Genomic DNA, 15,891 nt, shown 5'->3' on the forward strand with positions numbered 1-15,891 from the left:
CTGGGTCGGTGGCGGTGGCGGAATCCCCGCTGCTGCCGTTTCCCGAACTCATCAGGTTGTGGCGTGTGCGAAACGGACTGGTGCGGATTAATGCGTCCCTTCTCCAGTCGACACTCCAGCGGCCTGTCGCTTCCCCGCACACAAACAGCTTTTAGGGTGAGTTTCAAACCTAGTTAGGTGATATTGCTGCGTTCTTCTAGTTGACTACTTATCACTACTAAACAAAAATCCACTAATGTAGTAAGCAAGTAACTTCTCAACAGCATTGTGTGTATATATGAATTACGTAGTGGACCCTCACTCAAAAATATCTCTGTAGACGATGTTTTTGGTGTGCGGTATACCATTTTTAATCAGCTTATTCCGCATCAATTGCAATCTTGATAGCTTTCCTTGATGTTACTCTGGATAACGTCACGTATAGTTGGTCGTGTGCAAACAGAGGTGACTCCAAGTAGATAGGATCGACTATGCTTGAGCCTTGTTAATTGTCATAGCAAACGCTGGTACAACTGGAACCTGCTTACGCCGCAGTGTGAAGGGAAATTCCTTGTTTTCGTCGTCACTAAGAAAAACAATGCGTGGGATAAATAAACCTTGGCCATGTCTAGGACCGGACATGATGGTTGCATCGGTACATCTTTTCCGCAAAGCTATCACATGGAGACGTGTTCCGTTGCACAAACCCTCGTCGCTATTTATATTCCGAATCATAATGATAGGTGTTCCCACTTTGAGAACCATTTTGTGAGGAGGTATCCCTGAAAAATTGAGTGAGTTAAAAAAAAACTCGGGTTCAAACAGAAATTCATCTCCTGGTTCTTCAAGGCTATCACTCTCGCATCTCTCCGGACAGCCTCTCAGCTACCATCTCATTGATCCGACGAACAGTTGCATCTGTTGGTGCCAAAATCGCGCGATCCACAAAATACTGGTCTGGTAAATCCGCTTCACCAACACCAGGGTATATAGCATCGATCGGCTCCTCATCGTAATCGTAGTCATGTCAGACACTTTGTAGACGTATTTGTAGATGTACTGAACGGCCTTGTCCGTAGCGCACACCTCGATGCTGATGTGGCAGTTGTACTTCTGTGAGAGGGACGCACTGTACAGTACGACCCACTGATTAATGGTCGCCTTGTCCCAAATTGTGTCTTTGTGGCAAAGAGTTCTATCCGGCCGGCGTCTGCGCCTATATGTAGGGTATTTATATGTAGTCATGATAGTAGCGGCTTCGGAAACTTCTTAGAGCATTTTCCGTTTATCATACACGGACTTGTAGATAGTGAGTGTTATACATTTATCCCACCGGCGGCCTTGCCGCGAATAACAATAATAAAAATCAGTTCACGTTTTGAAGTCTAGTGTCTATTAGCCTTATTTAAGGTATTAATAACTCTAGGAGTCTGTAGATCGCATATCTACAGACTGTACTTGGTTCTGGTATAGAACCTAGATTTACAACCGAACTAAGACTCTGAGAGTCTACGTCTTCCTATGACGCAAGCTACGGTAGCCCCCCTGCACTTGGTAGCACTTGTAGTCAAATCTACACCTGATTCTTACGACTGTCCCTCTGTGAGGATGGAGCAATTTGCCCATTTACCCCCGAACCAACAGGACGGGCTTAAAACGTTGATGTCCTTCTTGGGCCCGGAAGGCGTGTCTCATCTTGCTTCGCAAGGCCCCGACGCGATTAGCGCACGTCTGGGGTGTTCTCGAGTTATGAAAATGCTCTGTTGAAACATCTACAACAGAAGATGACGGCTGTGACAGCGTCTACGACGCCCAAGCCAGCACCGGATGGAGCTCCACGAGCTAAGCCGCTGATGAGCGTGAAGACCTTTGAGGGCAAGGAAGGAGATAATCTCCTGCTCTGAATTAGAGAGGTCAAGATGGCCATGACGTCCGCCATACTTCAGACGGAGCAACAGCGCGTGGCGCTGGCCGTGTCCAAGCTCGGTGGCCGGGCCCGGGAGTGGGCCCTGACGTGTGGCACGTCGGTGGATACCGTGTTCTCATCCTGGGAGCAGCTGAATCTTCAGTTGTCGCGAGTGTTATCGCCGCCTAACCAGGCCTATCGCGTGCGATCACGCTTCCTGGCTACCCGCCAAGGAAAGAAGTAGTTGGTGGACTTCGTCCAAGAGTTACGAACCCTTACTGCCGGTATGGCTGCGGATCCTCTTCCGGAGGCGGTCACGGTGACCATCTTCATGAAAGGCCTCCGCACTGGCGTGGCCAGAACGGAAGTATTCCGAGTTCACCCCACCTCTTTTGAAGAGGCAGTGAGCGTGGCGTTGAACGCCGAGTTCAACTTTAAGTCTGCCCGAGCCGGGTGGGGAACGTCGCAGACGAACTCATCTGGAGCCGCTGGCTCCTCGGGTGGACCCGAGCCGATGGATCTCAGCAATGCTGAAGACGAAGAAGCTGAGCTTCTTGTTGCTGAGCAGCGCATCGGCATCCACCCGTGCTTCGTGTGTGGGAGCACCCAGCACCTGCGACCAGGTAGCCCGCTGCGCAATCAGCGCCAGGCTCCGGCGAGCCGAAGCCCTGCTTCTTACCAGAAACCTGGTTCGTGGCGGGGAAACGTCAACGCTCAGTAGGCGGCGGGGCGGCCTACTGAGGAAGAACTAAGTTCTGTTGAGCCTCAGCAAGGAGGTCAGCAGGGCTTAGCCCCGAAGAGCACCGTGCTCTACAACACGGAACGTGTATGCAAGCTGGGCATGCTGGTCGTTAAAGCGACCGTGAAGGGCTTTGATAAGCTGTGGACGATATTAATCGATTCGGGAGCGTCGGGCAATTATGCTCGGCGCTCCACGATGAAGGAAGTCGGCAGTATGCCGAGGCGCTGGCAGCGCATACGAGTGATATTATCACTGTCCGTCTCGCGACGGGAATCCATGTTACGGTGCCCAAGGTTGCTGTGAACCTTGGCATGAAGTTTCTGGACTTCGATAGCGTTGAACGCTGTCTGGCCCCTGACCTGGATTCGAGATATGATCCCATCCAGGGCATGGCATGGCTGAAACGCCATGAGCCATGGATTGGTTGGAGGTCTAAGACCTTAGGCGCTACGCGGTTGTCTCCTGGTGAAGCTTTGGCGAGTCACGAACCCACCTCTGCTAGGAAGCAAAAGCGCTATTTGCGCGAGCACTGGACCGAGACGGTCAACGTGCTGGACATCGGCGTGTCGGAGTTGATTGACACTCATGATGACGTAGACAAGAGTCCCGAAAGGGCTGTACGCGGAGCGGCACGTAATCCGCTGAGCGAGACTCGTTGTGATAACGAGCCATCGCTGCAGGCCGCTGATGGCATGGTCGGCAGTAAGCCGAGGCATCGTGGGCATAGCCCTGATGATGCGTGTGGAGTGGCACATAACTCACTGGGTGGGGACTGCGAGCTATGCAGCTCCTCGCCGGATGTCGAGTCAGACGTCGACGCTCCGATGGAGCAACAAGAGGTGGAAACACCTGAGGACATTTTTAATGTGGATATGCAGGCCCGAGGCGTATGGTCTCCGCAAGGAGATGGCAGCGACGCCGTGTGGCGGCTGCGAGACGCAAAGCGTCTGTTATGAAACAGCAAGTGTCAGGTGTGGAGGATTGCGAACAGCCATATACGTTAATGGAGTGACCGGCGAGGTCGCTGACGACGCCAGCCTTGAGGCTGTTCACGCTGTAGATTCTCTTCTAGAGCTGGACGAAATGTCAATTGCCGTTCTCGGCGAGTGTAACGGGCCAGGTGAGTGCCCGTCACTAGCTTACGCGTAGCGGTGAGGAAGCGTCCAATAAGCTCAGGTATACTGAGACCAAGTGTTTAGTCTAGGGTAAAATCAACTCTGGTTTATTATTGGGACCGGGGCGGGGGCCCTCGGATCCATGTGAACCACTGAAATGCAGGTTGACACCTGATTGGTCGAAATGGGTATGGCTCCACACTTTCAACCAATCGCAGGATTACAACGAGACATACGCTAGCCGCGTGCCTTTGTACCTACTTTGTAGATCTACCTATATAGATCTACCTACATATGTAAATGGGAGGGGCCCATTACAGCGAGGCCTTGAAGGCGGGCAAATTAGCCGAGGTCGCTATTATACGACCTGAAGATGAGTTAAACTCGTCGTCCCTTATGGACGAAGCAGTCTTGGAGGACACGAAGCAGGCGCTTTGTGGACGTAGTGGATCGGCGATCCTGAAGGATCCTTCAGATCCGTAGTATCCTTTGGTTAAGGAATACCAAGATGTCGTTTCCAACGATCCGCCTTCTGGCCTACCTCCAGATCGAGGCGTGCGTCTTGAGATTGACCTGGTTCCTGGAACCAAATACTACGTAACAAGGCAGTGGCCCTTGCCAAGGGAACAGTGTGACGTCATTGACGCGTTCTTCCGTGTGAAGCACGAGGCGGGCATGGTGCGCGAGAGCAAGTCTTTGCACTCGACGCTGACATTCTGTGTCAGAAAGTCAAACGGCAAGTGGCGCATTGTCCACGCTTTCAATAAGCTCCATGCTGCCACCATTCCGGCGCAGACGCCTATTCCTAGGAAGGATGTTCTCCAGAATAACATGATTGGATGCACAGCATACAGTACGCTCGACTTAGTCGATGGTTATAACCAGTTGCTCATGCGTGCGAGCCATATTCCGCTGACAGCGGTCAGCACCCCGAGCGGCATGCTCTGGGAGTGGTTGGTGATGTCCCAGGGGCTGTCGAACGCGCCAGCGACGTTCAATCGTCTGGTGACGCAGCTTTTACGGCCCCATCGGGCGTATGCACAGACCTACTTCGACGACATTTTCGTCCACAGTCGTGCGGAGCACTGAAATCAGATGTGGACAACCACATAGACCATTTGCGAGCGGTGCTCGAGTGCATGCGCCCTAATAAGTTGTACGCTAACGCATACAAATGCATCTTCGGTGCTGAACAGATTCCCTTCCTAGGGTGCTTCATCGGAAAGCGCGGCCTTCGTGCGGATCCCACTAAGGTCAAAATCATTGTTGACTGGCCGGTTCCTAAGAACCAAACGGACTTACACAAGTGGCTTGGCCTCACCAACTACTTGCATAAGTACAGCGAGAACTACGCTGATATGGCTCGGCCATTGTCCAATCTCCTTAAGAAGGATGCGGAGTGGGCCTGGGACACCGAGCATCAAGTTGCCTTCGAGGCGGTTAAGGAGAGTCTCCTACACGCGCCGATCCTGGCGTTGCCAGACCCCGATCGTCCGTTTAGTGTCGTCTGTGACGCATCGGACTTTGCCATCAGTTGTGCACTGCTGCAAGCAGACACCAAACGGCGTGAACGTAATTGCGTTTGAGTCTCGCTAGCTCAAAGCTGCAGAGAAGAGCTATCCAGTTCATGACAAGGAGCTACTTGCAATGAAGTATGCTCTAGTCAAATTCAGGGTTCACCTGCTAGGCTGTAAGCCATTTGTCATCTTTACTGATCATGCGTCACTACGCACTGCGACTCAGTTGCCCCACCTCTCGCAGAGGATGACGCGCTGGCTCTCCTTCTTTGCGGAGTACAACTTCGAGGTGAAGTACAAGCCTGTCAGGCAGAACGGGTTAGCGGACGCGCAGTCCCGCAGACCCGACTATGAGTTATCTCATGTCACGACTGTGACGTCGTCCGTGACGGACTTGATCCGCGCTGCGTATGCGCGTGACGACATGTGTGTCGCTCTGCTACGTGCTCTTGAGAGCAAGGAGTTTGAAGACTCGGACAGTAAACTGTCGGCGCGCTTACGCGCGAGGCTGCATCGATATTCGCTCGATGATGGCCTGCTGTATTACAGCACAGATCCGGAGGATACTCCACGTATTGTGGTCCCTCACGATGAGGATCTGAAGTATCGTATTCTCGATGAGGCACCCGACACTGCGCTTAGTGGCTACGTTGATCGTGAAAAGACCTACGGCTCTGTGAGCCTCTCCTATTGGTGGCCCAAACTTTACAAGTAGACGAGCACGTATGTGCGCACGTGTGAGACGTGTCAGTGGGTGAAGCCCTCACCTCATGCGGCCGCGCCGCTGGCAAGCTTGCCTGTACCCTCTGGGTGTTGGGAGCCCATGAGTATGGACTTTGTATTCGGCCTTCCGAAGGACTCGGATCGCAACACGGGCATCGTGATCTTTGTCGACCGTTTGAGCAAGATGGCTCATCTAGCGGCGGTGCCGGACACCACCGATGGTGAAGGTACAGCCAAGCTGTTTATCGGCCGGGTTTTCCGCCAGCATGTGCTGCCCGAGTCGATTGTCTCGGATAGAGACCCCCGTTTCACGGGCAAGTTCTGGTGGTCCGTCTTCAAGGTGCTGGGCACGCGATTGGACATGTCCACAGCGGATCATCGGCAGACCGATGGTCAGACCGAACGCGTTAATCGCGTCGTGGAGGACGTCCTCCGCGGTGTTTGCGCTGAAACGCCTAAACGTTGGAGCACCATGCTTCCACTCGTGGAATTCGCATTGAATAATGCTGTTCATACCTCCACAGGTTTTACCCCGTTCTACGTGAACGGCCTCACTCACCCTCGCGCCCTGTTGACGCTACAACGCTGTGGTTTCGGGCTTGGTGGGGAGAGATAGCCAGTAGGCTTGCTGATGTCAGCCCTCTCACTGTTCGTAAACAGGTTGACGAGTTTCTGTCAACGCGTCTGAATGTCCTTTGACACGTACGTGACGCTATGGCTGAGAGCCAAGACCAACAAAAGGAAAACGCAGATACCAGGGGCAGAGGTAGCATTGAAAGTTACGCAGTCGGAGACCTGGTTTTATTAAACGCAAAAAAGCTACCTACACATGCAGTTTCTGCTGTCTTCAAGACGAAGCTGCGCCCACGCTTCATCGGACCTTTGAAGGTTGTGGCCAAGAAGGGCCTAGCGTATACGCTCAACCTTCCGAAGAAGATGTGCACCCATCCGGTGTTTTATGTGGGCTTGCACAAGCCATACGGGGACCCGGCTCGGGTGAGCGCGGAGGCGTTGGTACCGGGACGTGCGCAGGTGGCGCAGCCACAGCACCCTGCTGAAGCCGCAGCAGTAGGTCGACTTGACCATCCAGCCTCGCCAGACCTCGCTCAAGATCGAAGACCCGGTTCGCCAGCGCAGCTGGGGCCTCGAACCAGTCGACGCGCTCCCGGAGCTGATCAATCTCATTCCATGAGCGATCATAGGCGTTCTCGACCTGATGGAGAGTCTCACGGTGACGTACGGCCTCCCGGCGCAGCAATTCTATCGCGTCCTGAGCGTTCTCAAGCTCCAAGCGATGCACGCAGTGCGACCCAGTGTCCGCACCGGCATTGCTCGATGAGCAGGGCAATCGCCACTTCCATGTGGAACGGATTGTGGCTCGGCGTCGCCGCCAAAATCAATACCAGTATCTGGTGAAGTGGCGAGGGTACCCCCACTCGCAGAACTCATGGGAGTTTGAGGTACCCCTCCGGCAAGACTGCCCTGACGTCGTGGACGCTTTTGATCGAAACGATCGACGGCTCCTTGGGGGCTCACGACCGGCGCGTCGGTCGCCACCCGCTTCCCGGCAGTAGGTCGGGGAGCGAGGGGGTCAACAGCTGAGCTCAAGCTTTGACCCTGGGCTGCTGCAGCCGACGATCCACCTTGTGGAGGTCTGCAGAGCTCGGAGGAGCATGTTGAGGAGCCCGCGCAGGGCGGGGCTGGAAGCCCGAAGGAAGTTGCCGTTTCGCCTTTACCTTCGCGAACCGGAGCCGACGCTCTAACAGGACGTCGTCCTTCTTGAAGCTAGCTTGCAGCGCGACAATGGAAGAGATCTTACGGGCCCCTTCTACCCAGAGCTCGAATTGTGCGTCATCCTAATCCTGGCGTTGGCCAGCCAGTAGGACCACTGGATACGTCCGCATTTGCGGCACGGACGCCCCCCGGGCTCGGAGCTGAAGGCGCTCACGGTACTCGCGTTGTGTAGCGGGGCTACACAATCGGTTCACCTGCTACCTTAGTGCAACATGCACTAAGGGATACATTCAAGTTGACCACTCCACAAGGTTTTCCACATTCATAGCCAAAAGCATATGACTGGTAGAAAGTAACATAATATGTGTTATTATATAATAGAGATATTATCTCTACCAATGAGAGTCATTCAATAGATAGGGGTTCTGTCAGCCATCCGATGGCAGAACCTATCATTAGAAATATCAGTTTTAGGAGGAAACCCCATTTACAATCAATACAGTTCTCATTTGGCACCAAAGCTATCGTTCGGTCCCTTTATCTAGGTTTAAGTATACGTGTGAACACAAGCATACTGAATCTAAGTTAAATACTCCTACGCTTCCTCATACACGTGCACACACGTGTAAGCTAAAGTAGTGGGTTTAAGTAGACCTATGACAAGTACATCTACCAATACGTCTACAAAGTGTCTGACATGACTACGATTACGATGAGGAGCTGATCGATGCTATGTACCCTGGTGTTGGTGAAGCGGATTTACCAGACCAGTATTTTGTGGATCGCGCGATTTTGGCACCAACAGATGCAACTGTTCGTCGGATCAATGAGATGGTAGCTGAGAGGCTGTCCGGAGAGATGCGAGAGTGATAGCCTTGAAGAACCAGGAGATGAATTTCTGTTTGAACCCGAGTTTTTTTTTAACTCACTCAATTTTTCAGGGATACCTCCTCACAAAATGGTTCTCAAAGTGGGAACACCTATCATTATGATTCGGAATATAAATAGCGACGAGGGTTTGTGCAACGGAACACGTCTCCATGTGATAGCTTTGCGGGAAAGATGTACCGATGCAACCATCATGTCCTGTAACTGGGTACACCGACGTGCACCCATGTTACGTAAAGAGCGACGGATGTCTCTCTTTTGTGCCCATGGTACGTGATACCGGTTGGCGGTGAGCCAACCATTGGGCACTTGTTTAGCTTTTACAATAGTTGACTTAGAGTTTGCAAGGATCAAGCTTGGCCCACCTATAACATACATTCAGTCTTTAAACCTACCGTCTAAGTCGTAGTCGGCTCCCTTAGACCGGGAACCGTGAACTTGTTGTTCACCGAGAGCTTACGCTCTCTAGAACTTCCTCTGTGCAAGGTGATGTGTACCCCGTTACAATCAGCTTCACAAACACAGAGCCATCTGCATCACTAAGAAGACTCGCCGCGATAAACCCCATGGTCACGTCTTCAGAGGCGAGAAAATGCTCGAACGCGTTGATGGCAGTCTTCTGTGCTTTTTTGGAGTTCGCAGGAGCGAGATCTTGGAGGCTCGTTGTAGGTATGAGTCTTTTGTTGCCGGCAGCACAAATACGAAAGGGACGCGCGGCAAAATTGTTTTTCGTATGCCTCAGTCCAATATGTTGGATTTTTGCCGAAACAGGTACCGTATAACCTGTGTAATATCCGATAGAATGTTATATCCGACAAGCCATATTAGCCAATCAGATGACTGCAAATTGGACACCGTATCGTTGTCATTTCCGATAGCTCCAAAATTTGGTGGCCAAGGGTCGATAAAAGTTTGGCGCCAGACCACTAGAGCGCAGTCACTTCCCAACTATTCATGGGCCGCGCACGAGCAAGTGCAGATGGAGGCCGCCGCACTCAGCACTGCAAGCGCTCTACGCCGATGTATGAGTTTCGACTCGATGTCATTCGCCATTCTGATTCTTACGGAGTGTCCTCTGCACTCGCCAAGTTATACCCTGAGGCCAAAGGTACGTCGCTCGAGACTAAGCGCAAGAGCATATACCTGTGGCAGAAACGCCGCGATACCATCGAGAAGGCCGGGAAGAGCAGCTCGTTCAGTGTGCTGCGCAAGATCAGATCTGCAGGAAGTGCCATTGTGCTGTCGTCTGAGACGGAGTCTCAGTATCTTCGCTGGATCAACGCTTACCGCGCCGAACGGGGCGCGAGTTTCGGCTCTAATGCTTCAGCTCAAGGCCCAGGAGTATGCGTCAGCAGCTGGTATTCCGCGCGGCGTTTCACCGTCACATGGGCTTGGCGGGCTGGATTCGAGCGCTGCGGTTGCGTGCGCGTACGCGCTAAGGACAGAAGAGTCCCGCAGTGTCGCGTTTACCCGGGGCTTGTTTCCAAAGAGGAAAGTTTATTAATGAATGAAATGCAAACAGGCAAACTGAGCCGAGCTAACCTCTCCTGTGTCCTTGTCCAGGCTCAGCGGTCATACAGTCATGGGCGTGTGTCAACGCCCACTTGGAGTCCGTGCAGTGTGCCTCTGATCCAATCCAGCGCTGCGGCGTAAACCTCTCCTTCACCGGCAGGGATGGAGGCGCGTGCCTCGCCATCCCTAGCGCCTGCATTGGCTGAGGGCTTGGACTCACCATGTGTTGACGCGACCAAAGCTTGAAGCAGTGCCGTACGCTTGCCGACACGCAGACGGTGAGGCTGCTGTTCTTGCTTTCAATGCCAGGATGCACGCAGTTATGCACCGCCTAGGCGTTGATGTCGCCTACAACGCCGACCAAACGCCCGTTCGAATCGTTCCCCGCGCTGGCAGGGTTCTCTGGGTAAACCCCCTCCTGAATCTAATGGCAGCATTCTCGAGTGCCAATTCGGTGGGGTTTAGCAAAACGTCTCCTCAGGGATTGTGAATTATCATTTTTAAGGGGGCCGAACCGGGTGTCGGATACTACACAATGGGATGAAGGCGTAGACGACGAGCACGATGAGCGAATTCGGAAGGGGCTTCTATCAGCATCAACACGATCTTCAAGGCGGCGTCGTTGTACGGCATGTACCGCTGAGGTGCGTCAAGCATCGCGTACCTGATCAGCACACTCTTTTTGTGCGAGAACGCGTCGAAAGAGTACTTGCCATGGTAAGAACCCATGCCAGAAGCACCCACCCCACCGATTGACAAATTGTAGTTTGTCGTCTGCACTATGCTGTCGTTCACGCATGCACTTCCAGAACTGGTTCGCCAGGACACGCATACGAGTCTTGTACTCGGACGAGTACAAGTACAGCGCAAGTGGCTTTTCACGGTCGTTCACAAAATCAATCGCTTCGTCCAGTGTGTCATAGTACACCACGGGCAGCAGAGGACTGAACACCTCCTCCTGCATCACTGCACTGCGCGTAAATGCATCCACGTCCGTCTTGAAATTGAGCAGCGTCGGCGCCACAAACAGATCCTCTCGGTCCTTCTCACCACCGGACACAACGTACTCGGCATCTTTCTCCAAGAACTCAGCGACCCGGTCGAAAGCCTTTTGCGTGATGAGTCGTCCGTACGACGCGCTCTTCTGTGGGTCTTGTTCGAAAAACGCTGTGATCGCGCGTTGAATAGCAGCAACTAGCTCGTCGCCGACCTTGGCACTCACTAGAACGTAGTCCGGACGCAGACACGTCTGTCCTGCGTTCACAAAAGCCGCCCACATGATTCTCCTCGCTGTCACTGCAATATCGCACGTCTCGTCCACGATCGTCGGGGACTTGCTCATGGGCATCTGCTGAACAATGGCGCGCACGTTCAGCCACATCTTACACATCAACAACGTTCTCGTCCTGCTCTCCCGGGGGGTTCATTTTCGTTTCTTCTTCCTCGTCGCCGTCCTCCTCTCTCAAGTAGCACATCGTTGCGTCCTCGTCTTCGTCCTGCTCTCCCGATGGGTACTTTGTTTCGTCCTCGTCCTCCCCCAAGTACATGAAGCAAGCAGTACGCCTCGAGGCCCATTGAAGCACCCGTCCTTCATCCCAAAGCTGCTCGAACTCGCGCTTGATGGAATCAAGGTGCGTCTGATCCGTGGTCGTCTGAAACGTCTCTGCGTGGCGGGCTCCATTGAACGCAACCGCGCTGTAGTTGCCCGTGCCTTGTAAAATGAACTCGTTGTTGACGACGGTCCACTTGTTGTGGACCATAAAGGTGGGCATGCGTCCAGTCTTGACAGGGATCCCCGCGCCCTTAAACTTGTGTAGCCAAGCCATGTTTTTAGTCTGGAGCGCGCTTCGCTCGTCGACAATCATGCGAACGACGCAGCCTTCTTCAAGCGCCTTCAGAATGGTCTCACCAATGCGATTGTTCGTTATGGACATATTGCAGATGTCCAGCGAACCCCGTCGTCTGGCGGCCAAGCCAAGGTCGTGCACGACCTTGTCCTCGGCGTCGGCGTCTCGAGCATACCAGGTACTGACGAGACGTTTCGTGCAGCGCGCGTGTCCTGCATTACCGGTGCCGGTAGACGAGCAGGCTAGTCAGCCTGCTCGATCGGCACCACAATGCCACACCTGGGCTGCAAGCTCTCCCCCCGCTCGTACATGCTGTAGTAAAATGCGCGACGGGTGCTCCTCGCAGATGGCCTTGATGTCCATCACTACGTTCGTTTGTTTGGATTATAACATGTAAATGCATACTCTTACCAAGATAAAATCATTCTGTCGGCACAGTCACATTGTGTGTCAGCCGCAGTTTCAAATGGCGTGCACGTCGAGCACTTCAGAATGAACGACACCGGTGCACTATGCATTGAACATGAATCACTGTCAACCCTACAGGTCTCGCTCGAGTGGATGCGGTAGAATTACTTGGTGGTCCAGAGATCGGCACCTTCCTCGGAGTCCGAGTCCCACATGAACGAGTTGGCACCCCACTTGACACCCTCGTGAGGCGGGCAGCCTCCGTGGCGGCTCATGACGTCCGGGATGCCCTCAGGCGTCTGCACGTAGAAGAGGGAAGCGTGCAAGCCGTGAGGAGGCACAGCCAGGCCTGTTGAGCACTCGTCCATGCCGTCACGCACGATTTCTTCGCTCGAATACCTGTCCAGAGAGAAGGGGAAGACCGTCTCGCCTCCGATCTTGGTCTGGTTGTTCAGGTAGAGAAACAACGTCACGAAACGCTGCGGGTGAAAGTGCTGGACGAACTCGGGCAGCCTGTAACGCAGTTGCGGGGCGTTGCCGACGCGCGCCTCCCACGTGCGGATCGCCAGCTCACCGAACTGCGGCCAAACCTGCATCACCTGGAACAGGACGTGATTGCGGCCGCGGTTGAGCACCATCCAGTCGTACCATTCGGGGTTGGTCATTCGCGTGATGAAACCCTGTGTGTAGTCATCGAGGATGAAGCCCACCAGCTTCTCCTGGAACTCGACCGTGAACTTGGGATACAAGGCACTACCAGGACGGGCAATGGTAGGAGCTTCGTCTCCGAGGAAGCTCACGCGCTCCTTGGCCCAGCGAACCCACTGGAAGAAGTGTGAAACCGAGTTCGTGTCGGGTTTCGGGAACGTGTAGTGCAGCTCACCAAGACCCAACTTGTCCTCCCAGGTCTGAACAATACGCGGTAGGTACGACGGACGCCTCTTCTCGTCCATCAGGTCCTTAATCAAGTTCTCGGCGCCGCGATCCAAGTTCGTGCGAATCCACTCATCGTAGTCGGTGTCGAACAGAGCTCGGAACTTGTTGGTCGTATTCATGTAATCGTAGAACACCTCAAGCAAGGCGTTGGGGAACGTCAACGGATCTTCAGCATTCGGGAACAGTGGACCACCCTCATGGAACTCCTCGGGCACCTTGCTCGTGTCCAGGCCACGAAGCTTTTCAGCTGCCCACTTGGTCCAATCCACGTAGTCCTCATACACAAACGCATCAGCTCCCTTGGGCAGAAACTGGCGCGAGTGGAAGGTGTCAAAGTGCTGGCGGTAGAACTCACCAGCGGCGTAGCGCACCAACTGCATCCGTTCCACGTACGAAGGGCTCGGAAGGCGCGCCACGTGAGCCGAGCGCTTCTGGAAATCACGCGTAAACAGACTATCGGGCAAGAAGGCCGTGTGACTCGTACGAGACTTGGTCACCACCTTGGACGAGTTGCTGCCATCGACCTTCGATCGGTCCAACGTAGGCGATCCTACTTCAATCACTTTATCCGCTTCCTCCTGGGTGATAAAATACTCGACGTCCAACACTTTGGGACTCATACCCACTGTCGTCAACGTCACGCCGTCCTCCAGCACGTACTTGTACCCCTTCTTGATACCTGGCCACTGCCACAACTGGAAGTCCAGCAGCACGTGCACGATGTTCTTCGTTGCCTTCAACTCCGCCTCATTGCGCACTGGAAAACCCATCTGACTGTACAGCCGCACGCCATTCACCATGACGTCACGGTCTGCACCCAGCCACGCCGCCGCCACCTCGGCCGCCTGACCCACGCACTCGAACTGACCGTTCCACGACACGTAGACGCCGTCGTTGGCGCCGTTGAGCATGAAGAAGACGCGGTCGTCAGCCATGGGCTGCTGCGTTTCCATAGGTTTCGCGACGTGGAAGGTTTTGCCGTCGAAGAGTGGGGCGGCCGAGTAGTCCGAGTCGTTGCAGATCAGGTCACTCACCAGGTGGCGCACCTGCACGTCCACCATGTCCGTCGTATACTTGTAGGCCATGTTCTCTCCGCTAGAGTCCACGAGTCCTGGCGGCTTGGCGCCGAGGCTCGACACGTGGCTGACTAAAGTCTGCAGTCCATCAGCGTTCAGTGGCACGTCCGCGTACTTGGCACAGCCCACGGCGAGCGCCACGACTGCAGCCGATAGTAGTGGAAGTATGGAGCTGCAGCTCTTCTTGGCTGCGGGCTTCTTGGGGCTCGAGGGTTTGTCCCCGGCGGGTGCCTTGTCGACCTTGGTCATTGTGGTGCTTCTTACGCCGGAACGACAATGAGCGATCCAGTTCGAAGCGAGCAATGGGTTGTCGAGGCTCTGACGTACCCCTGATTGGCTGCAGACCGGTTTTGAGCGCTGTGATTGGTCATAAGAGACGAAAAGGTGGGGTAGCTAACCCTACCCTGTGTCGAGGGTACGACGAATAGTGGACGCGAATGAAATGCGTTGGAATGACTGCAGCATATAGTAAAGAGTGCCATTGAAGTCGTCGGGCGGAGCTCAGCGCTTGATCTGCTCGAGCAGGCCCTGGCGGATGAGCTGCTCCACGTCCACTCGGCGCAGGAAGTGCTGCGAGTGCGCCTCCAGGTTCACCAGCCCGCTCTCGGTCATGACCTCGCCGCAGTCGCGCAACACGCGCACCTCAATGTACAAGTCCTTGGGAGGCTTCAGATCCTGCAAAAGAGATGACAGCGTCAGCAAAATGACACGTACATCCAGTAATACTGTCCGCACCGCCGAGAGATCGAGTTCGAAGTCAGCCATGTAGTCTGTCAGCAACTGGTCGTACTGGTTGAAGAACTGCACCTCCCGCTGGCACAAGCTGCACGCGACGACAACGAGCACCAGATCAGGGCCATGATCATCGCTCGCACAATAGCACATTACAGTGCACTCACTTCTGGGCAAGAGGGGCGGGGATAATGGTGCCAGTTTCCCACCTTAACGCCTTGATCTTCTCCATGCGGTGGTGTCTAGCAGGTCGAAACCAAAACACCGTCACTAAACACTGCAATGCATGCCTCCAGCTACCAGCTACTCGACAAATCACCTACAGGTAGGCGACCAGACAGCGCTTGTTGCGCAGTAGACACTGGTGGTTCACGACGAGCCCGCAGTGCACAGACGGCGGCTGCTCTTGGATGCTGTCCTGGAACATTCTGAAGCGACAACAAAGTCAGCATCTCGAGTTTGCACCCCTGTACTGGTTCATTGCTCGTCCTACTCGAGTTTCCTGGCGATGTCATCGCTCAGCAACCCCGACTCCTCCACCACCTGCCGCACCAGATCATCCTGCACAATGGCGAGCATTTACCACCGTCAATACGAACCGCCACAGCACCAACAGATAGCCACTCGTCTCCTCTATCCATCCATCCATCACACGCACATTGTACGGAGGCAGCCAGTCGCTGCGCAGCAGCTCTCGGAGCAGCTCCTTCCCCTTGGCGTTTAGCGCCATTGCTCCAAAACTCAATGCGAACTTAGTCACAAAATGCGAACCTAAC

General features: G+C 54.1%; 3 protein-coding genes across 3 annotated transcripts; all 3 read right to left on the reverse strand.

The window, feature by feature from the left end:
* Positions 1 to 10,644: 10,644 nt before the first annotated feature.
* KRP23_10001 (4,4'-diaponeurosporen-aldehyde dehydrogenase) lies at positions 10,645 to 11,458 on the reverse strand (the record flags this gene model as incomplete). Its single annotated transcript, XM_067895630.1, has 2 exons — positions 10,645 to 10,780; positions 10,866 to 11,458. The coding sequence occupies 2 exons, from the start codon at positions 11,456 to 11,458 to the stop codon at positions 10,645 to 10,647; spliced, it is 729 nt and encodes a 242-aa protein (XP_067741830.1).
* A 1,077-nt stretch (positions 11,459 to 12,535) lies between these two features.
* Positions 12,536 to 14,632, reverse strand: KRP23_10002 (Prolyl 4-hydroxylase 2; the record flags this gene model as incomplete). The annotated part of the gene is made up of 1 exon (XM_067895631.1): positions 12,536 to 14,632. One exon carries the CDS (start codon positions 14,630 to 14,632, stop codon positions 12,536 to 12,538), a length of 2,097 nt encoding a protein of 698 aa, XP_067741831.1.
* A 252-nt stretch (positions 14,633 to 14,884) lies between these two features.
* KRP23_10003 (putative DNA replication complex GINS protein PSF1) lies at positions 14,885 to 15,845 on the reverse strand (the record flags this gene model as incomplete). Its single annotated transcript, XM_067895632.1, has 6 exons — positions 14,885 to 15,058; positions 15,119 to 15,206; positions 15,283 to 15,357; positions 15,439 to 15,543; positions 15,609 to 15,676; positions 15,774 to 15,845. The coding sequence occupies 6 exons, from the start codon at positions 15,843 to 15,845 to the stop codon at positions 14,885 to 14,887; spliced, it is 582 nt and encodes a 193-aa protein (XP_067741832.1).
* Between the last annotated feature and the right edge of the window lie 46 nt (positions 15,846 to 15,891).

The sequence above is a fragment of the Phytophthora ramorum genome, assembly GCF_020800215.1.
Source record: "Phytophthora ramorum isolate Pr-102 chromosome Unknown Phyram_PR-102_s0009, whole genome shotgun sequence".
Classification (NCBI taxonomy): domain Eukaryota; phylum Oomycota; class Peronosporomycetes; order Peronosporales; family Peronosporaceae; genus Phytophthora; species Phytophthora ramorum.